Source organism: Poecilia formosa, unplaced genomic scaffold, assembly GCF_000485575.1.
Source record: "Poecilia formosa unplaced genomic scaffold, Poecilia_formosa-5.1.2 Scaffold11, whole genome shotgun sequence".
NCBI lineage: Eukaryota > Metazoa > Chordata > Actinopteri > Cyprinodontiformes > Poeciliidae > Poecilia > Poecilia formosa.
The window spans coordinates 579,649-586,829 of NW_006799950.1; the positions used below are offsets into that span (position 1 = coordinate 579,649).

At 40.1% G+C, this 7,181-nt stretch overlaps 1 protein-coding gene across 2 annotated transcripts in view; it reads right to left on the minus strand.

The window, feature by feature from the left end:
* Window positions 1–258: 258 nt before the first annotated feature.
* pld5 (phospholipase D family member 5) overlaps window positions 259–7,181 on the minus strand; it is a 10,545-nt gene continuing 3,622 nt past the window's right edge. Inside the window, exons 3-10 of one of the 2 annotated variants that reach the window (XM_007543305.2) lie at window positions 6,329–6,512; window positions 5,989–6,097; window positions 4,698–4,825; window positions 3,832–4,029; window positions 2,399–2,550; window positions 2,099–2,264; window positions 1,895–1,985; window positions 259–1,303 (exon numbers count right to left, since the gene is read on the minus strand). In XM_007543305.2, coding sequence (XP_007543367.1) covers window positions 1,047–1,303; window positions 1,895–1,985; window positions 2,099–2,264; window positions 2,399–2,550; window positions 3,832–4,029; window positions 4,698–4,825; window positions 5,989–6,097; window positions 6,329–6,512 — 1,285 coding nt within the window. In that variant the 3' untranslated portion in view covers window positions 259–1,046. Of the gene's footprint in view, window positions 1,304–1,894; window positions 1,986–2,094; window positions 2,265–2,398; window positions 2,551–3,831; window positions 4,030–4,697; window positions 4,826–5,988; window positions 6,098–6,328; window positions 6,513–7,181 lie in introns of both variants that reach the window. The other variant, XM_016666289.1, reaches the window with a different exon arrangement.

Genomic DNA, 7,181 nt, shown 5'->3' on the forward strand with positions numbered 1-7,181 from the left:
ATTTGTTTTAGCACCAGGAAGATTTGAGGAACTTTGAATCGACTTTTATTTGTCTTGTCTCACCTTAATTATCACAAAATATATTCTTCAAATGCCATGCTAATACAAGCAGGTATATGCAGTTTTGTCAAAAAGGAAAAAGAAGCACTGAAGTGTTTACATTTTTAACCACATACTGTCAAAATAGTAAAAAAAAAAGCTATATCTATAAATCTTATACGACACATGAGATAAAGATAAATGAAATATTAACAGCAGCAGCTTTAAAATTATGATTTAGTTTAATACGGGAAAACACCTGTGCAAACCAAACTGGCATCATGTGAAAATGTTTGTTTGACCTGAAGGTCATGTCCAGACGTCTTCCTTCAGGATTTCCTGGTTGAGAACAGAATTCATGATTCGTTCACTTGCAGCAAATTGTCAACTTTCTGAACAGGCAAAAAAAGACACTGACCATTTTACCTCATGCTCAAGTCCATGACCATGATGCTCCTGTTGGGTTATAATGTGTGTAAACATGTTGATAATCCTGCAGAGCTCTGCACCAACTGGAAATGAAATGACGCATTTTCAATAAGACGATTCACACTGAACAAAGCACCTCTGAGTAACAGCAACAAGTTATTTACTGTTAAATTAAAGCTAATTCATTCTTTGATTACACAAATAATTTGTAAACTTAATCTACAGGAGAAAACAATGCATCATTAAGGAAAACTGAATGATGTGGTAAGTAGATTTCACAAACAGCACATATTTTTGCTATGATGTTGCTTGCATATACAGTGCAGTTGAACATCAGTTGCATTGGTCATGCAGTAGTAGGTTCATGCTCTCATCACAGCTCACTGAGTATACAAGTTGCCACTGGTGTATTTTGCAGCTGAATCAAAACGATACCTCGATTAATATTTCAGATTAATGATACAAATTCAGATTTAGGTCAATTAGTGTGATTATACACTTTCATCTGCGCACACATTTGCAGAATCTGCAGTACTGAGGCAAAGACAGTATAAGGATGCAGTAGCAGAATTATGTGCTCATAAAGGATTGTTCCACTCCTTTTCCTCCTTGGTTTCCCATTGGCTTTTAGACCACTGCAAGAGTCTATATTTCCCCTGCTGATCCTTGCTTTTTTGTAGGTTCTTGGCATAACGTGACCTCCAGTCTCTCTCAAACGAAGCTTTAATATGCTCTAGGATTGTTGAGCCGGTGTCTTTGGTACTGTCTTTCATCCTCACAACCAGTCCCACTCCTGCATTTTTTGCAAAGTCGCTCCCGACCCAGTCGTGGGTTCCTGTGAACCGAAACAGAGATAAAATCTTGTAGTTAATATGCTTTTCCAGCCTAAATCAGTGCATAACTATTTAACGTAACTCTTGTTATGGCACCTATTTAAACCCTTTGTCTAACACACTTCGCCTCAGTTTGTGGCAGTTTTAGATTTCCCCATGCTGACTTAATATACAAGGCAAACATCAAGAAATCATATTGCGTGTTTGTTGTGTAAGAAAAAGAAAAAGAAAAGAAAAAGGCAAACCAAAAGGTAAAATGCCACCACTAGGACTTTTACACATTTTTTAATGCTACAATCACAAACTTTTATATATTTTATTTGAAATGTATTTGATAACTTAAGGTATTGCGTTTTGTATGTTTTTCCTTACATTTTTTTTTTTGACATTGTGTTTGAAATACAAAGTAAAAAAAAACTGGTTCAATTAAAAGATTAACTTCTGATAACTAAATGATGAAGAACTTTCTGAAACTGGATTGTTTAGTGAACAGTAATGTCCTTCCATTTCAAAATGTGCTGATGCTTTTTGTGTCGCGACATAATTGTATTCCAAGCAGCATCCATTACAAACACAGTTTTGACCCTGCGTACCGAGGTAGACAGCGTTGTCGGTCACCATGTACTTGTTGTGGTTGAGACCCAGTTGAAAGTCCTCCTTCTGCTCCTTGTGACTGAAAAACCTCTGTGAAGTCATGAAATCCATTCGATTCAGTCACTGAGTGATAAAAAAAAAACAAAAACAAAAAAAACATACATGCAACCAGACTAAGTCGCAACGTCCACTGATTCACCTACCACCTCCAGGGAACAGTTGTGAAGCTGCATGCACAGAGTCTTGAGCGAGGTCACAAAGTTAAAGGTGAGGGGGTGAGTTTTCTTCCAGAAGCTTATGAGCAGGCGGACCTTGACTCCTCTGAGCACCACAGCTTCTCTGATCAGCTCATCGATAGGCGACCAATACCTGCAGACAGTTTTGAGAAATGAATTTCCCCCATTCAGGATATTTAGCTGACCCATCTGTGACACAGAAACAAACCCAAACTAGATTCATAAGTATTGCCAAAAAAAAAAAAAAGCTTTTCCACACTCACACACCTCGTGACTGAAGTGCCTCTGAAACTCCTTTTGACCAGAGGAAGATAATCGGTCACAGAAATGAAGATAAACGTCTTTGCGCTCTGGATGACTTGATGGATAGCGTCTACATCTCTTGTACGATCTTTGGGACAGAAGTGTTCAGGGGAGGTCTGCAAAAAGGATGTAGTGCTTAGAAAGGCATCTGCTTAAATTTAAAAAAAAAAAAAAAAGTACAAGATCCACCAGATCAGAAAGGATGTTTATTATATTAATTTAAATTTCAACGATAATCGTCCAGATAGTTCCTTCTTTGTTTTCTCCGAAATTAGAGAAAACAAAGAAAACAATGATGCCCCTTCTACAGCCGTAGATCATCGTAAGAGGAAACGGGGCCAAAGAGGCGTTTGAAGCATCCAGAGGCCTGTGACGGCACGGCTTCATCAGCTTCTGCAGGATGATAGATGTGCTAAACACAACTGATAAGTGTCTTGTAGCTTGGAGGGCAGCAAGATCAATCGCCATCAAACGAGGCTATGGCACCGAAAGAGTCAGACTCAAGGTGCTGCTCGGTGTGACGCTGACATGATTAATCATTCCACGTGTTGTTAGTTTGTAACAAACGTTTCTATAAAGAGAGTCAAACACGAGATGCTTGCAAACATCTCACGCAGACCAGAACAGCAGTAAAAAGTTTACTACACAAATTTAGCACTGAATTACAGCGCATCTGGCTTATAACATTTAATGGCACTGCGAAGGAAGAACTGCAAAATGTGTTTTTAGAAAACATGACCTGGGTAGCATCCCTACTCTAGTGAACCTCAGTCTTCTCTGCTTCTCTGATTGCTCAGACATTGTGCATTAAACTACCTTTCGCTTCATGTTGAATGAGTTGTGCAAAATGTCTTATGAGACTGTAACGCAATAGGGAGTTTGCATCATTGTTATTCGTGCACCGGGTTCTTTTTGTCTCTGGTAAGAGGGAATTTGTGAAATGTTTTAGACTGATGTCTCATGTTTCTGTTGTGAAATTAATTTTCTGTTGCGTACCAATCTTTTGTGAAAGCAACTAAAGTGACAATGCTTGAGTTATTTCAGAAAAACATACAAATGAATAGTATATTGTCTCTTATTGTATGCTATCATACCATAAAATACTATATTACATCACAATCATACTACATTATATCACATAGTATTGCATTGACTCGTATGACGATGCATAACAACAATAAACCATTTGGATAATTTCAGTCAGTGCAGGGAAAAAGAATGTTTGGTCAATTTTCAGAAAGCGCAAAAAAAAAAAAGCCCAGAACACCACAATAGCCAAAACGAAAAAAAAATTGTTCATTTCGACAACAGCTACACAAAGAAAATACCTAAAACGCAACTTTCTCAGGACATAGGCATGCGGTACAGCTTCTGATCGTAAATAATGTGTTCCTCACAGACAAATAAGCGGTAGCCGGTGTGGTGTTGAGCTGCAGCTCCAGGGCCTCATGCTTCCCGTAGAGGGCTGTAACTCTCTTCGACCAGATGGAGGGGATATAGTCCCTGTCATGAAGCTGCCAGTAAAATGAAAAAACTCTGTGGAGGTCCAGAGCGAGACAGCTGCAGTTATACACCACCACTCCAAGTTCTTTCCTCTGCGGGGTGTCAGGGGAGGGAAAAGAGCAGAGAGAAAACATGACGCAGCAGAAAAGTTGGCGTCTCTAGTGCACACACTTTCTGAGACAACTACATATCTTGACCGTCAAGATGGAACCAGCCTTTAACTGCAGTAACTTAGAAGTTTTCTGTCTGCTGCTGTTGTTGTTGAGGAGTTCAGCTCACTTGTCCTCATAACTTTGCTTGGTTACATTCAGGTCTGCAGGTGTTTGTTTCTGCACTGTCTTTTTTTTTGTCAGCTGTCACAGCCTTCGTCAGTGACTGGATTTTGTTTTCCTTCCTCTGTTTCTACGTAAATTCTCCTGCACACCAAATGGATGTTCTCAAACATATGTGTCTATTTTCCTCTCCTTTGCCTCATTTGTCTTTGGTTGCAGCTCCATGCACTGCTGAGACATCAAAACAGCTACATAACGACTTTAGTGTAACAGTTCCAACCTCATTCATATTTAATGGTTTGAATTAAACTCTAAATAAAAAGAGGAATGCTGCTTTTCTTTCTGGGCAGCCATCTTCGGGCAAAACTTGAGGCCTGTTAAGATGGTGATATGATTTTGCGTGTGGCTAAAAATTGACTGCAGACCCGTGGAAGCTCGACAACTGAAAGGCCACGCCAACGCAAGCGCAGCTCATGTTTGTTGTTTACCTTGGACAGTGACCTCCAGTCCATTTCAGCACTTCCGATGTAAATGTGCGTCCGGTCCACTATCCAGAACGAGGAGTGGAGGCCTCCTTTGGTGAGAGCTGTCATATTGACAAAACGAACCTGGGCATCTACAAACAGCAGAGACACGTTTTATTAGAAAGGCTCTGAGATAATAAGGAGAGAACGGTGGAAATGCGCCAACTGGGCTCATGTTGTCTGAGATATGAGTGAAGGCAGCAGTGTTGACAAAGTGATTTACAGAAAACTTTCAATGGATCTGCCAATCTGAAGGCTGATTCTTACAATAACTTGCTAAAGTGTTCATACCCATTGACATTTTGCCAAGATTATCACAATGCAACCACAAAGTGGCCAGGAAGTTACACCAAGTTTTGCCTTTTTTTTCTTCTTTAAAAAAAAAATAAAAATCTAAAAGTGTTATGCTCATTTGTATTTTGTGTAGCCACTTGTCATAAACCACCTTATCTAGAGGGTGAAGTTGTTGCCCAATCCTCTTAAAGCTGCAGTATGTACCTATTATAAATAAATTGTTTTTGTTTTTACATATTTGTTGAAACTCTCACTATGTTGTGATAGTATAACATGAGAAATAATCTGAAAAAAAATGGAGCTCTTTTGCCATTTCCCAATGCTGCTGACATTATTTACAGAAATACAATGCTCAGTCACAAACAACCAATCACAGCCAAGAGGAGGGTCTTAGTGCTCCTAATGTTTTTTATCCCAGGATTGTCTTCTGATTTTCTGTATCCATTTCCTCATCATCAGCATGGCCTTGGTTGCTTGGTTGTTTGTTTGTTTGTTTACTGACATTAGAGTAGTTGGTCTCATACGGACCGCTCACATTCGGCTTATGAAAGGTAATCTGGTTGCACTGGGTTTTCTTCAGAGCCATCAGTTAAAGCTACTAAATATAAATGTACACCAAACATTTAAGAGTTTTATCCTAAAACTGTGTAAATCGACGTACGCATCACTCTGTAAAACATTCACTGGGATTTGTGGTTGCAACGTTGCAACATGTGAAAAATGTAAAAGCCCGCACTTTAATTTTAAGGCAGTGCAGTGCGAACCTCAGTTTTCTTCTTGACAAACCAGTGCAGCTGGTTCCAACTAGTTTCACGAAGTCTCTACGACACAGCAGGATCTTGCTTAAAAAGTGGAAAATGCCTTCAGGTTGGCAGGGTAAAGACGTATAAACTGTAGCCGTCATTTGTCACAGTAGTATAAGAAATAGCAATTATGCGGTTGAAATGTGACAGGCGCTCACTGTGTGCTGCCAGGGCTTTCAGCTCGGAAGAGTTTGTCAGACTGCTGGCAATCTTCAGCTTAACCCCACGAGATTTCAGCCGGAGCAGTCTCTGGAACAGAAGCTGACCCTGAGGAAGAGAGAGACGTTCTGTCCTGCTCTAGCCGAGGATTTCAGCAGCGTTTCTGTCTTTCCGAAGGGCAACGCTTACATTTCAGCAGCTCTGACCTCATTAAAAAAGATGACACGGGTGTTTAATTAAAAAAAAAAATAATTGCGTCTGCTCGGTTAGGACGCTTATATATATATATATAAAAAAAAGACTGTTTGTTTTAATTTTCGTGCAGAGAGCGACGCGTACCTGTGCTGCAGTGCCGGGTGTTGGCTCCATATCCCAAGCATTTAAATCCCAGACAGACGACACCACCTCCACCGAGAGCTTTGCTTGTTCTAGGAGAGAGTGGAAGCCGACAGAAAGAGGAATGTGATGCCTGCCGTCCACGTGGAGAGAGAGGTCGTCTGGGATGTTCTCCGCCAGCACGATCCTGAAAGAAACAATTTCTTTTGTCCTCTTGCAGTTCCACTGAGATCTTCCTTATCTTATCAGCACTAACCTAACATGATTTTTCTTTTCACTAAGAACTGTAACCTGAAGATAAAAGCGCGGCTGAGTTGAGAAGAGTAGATTTTCCCTGCAGGATTTTGCAAAATACTTGAAGCTTTGAAAAGCACTCAGTAATGACAAAAAATAAATAAACAAATTCTATTTTAGTGGGAGTAACTAGCTTATCAAATTGCGTTGCAGTAAACTCCAGTGGATAAGTCGACATCGATTATAGAGCATTCAAGTTGCCTCTGAGTGGGAAGCTGTTTGACCTTTTGGCGTTCCTCCCTGCCCAAAATGTTGTTTTTCTTTCCTGTTAAGTTTGATAAGTGTGTCTTGCAGTGAAAAAAATAATTTCAGACCACTGTGCAAGACAAACAAAAAAGGATATTAAATACAAAAATGCCAGAGTACTAAAAAGTATGTCCATTTAGTATATGCACTCAGCATTCAGTCTGGGCTCCTTTTGCATGGATTATAACTAATGCATTCTCTAAGACAGAGGTTCCCAAACTGTGGGGCGCGCCCCCTAGTGGGGGCCCCGTGTCATTGCAGGGGGGGGGGGCGCGGGAAGCCGTCTGGATGAAAAAAAAAAAACATGAACACTGTA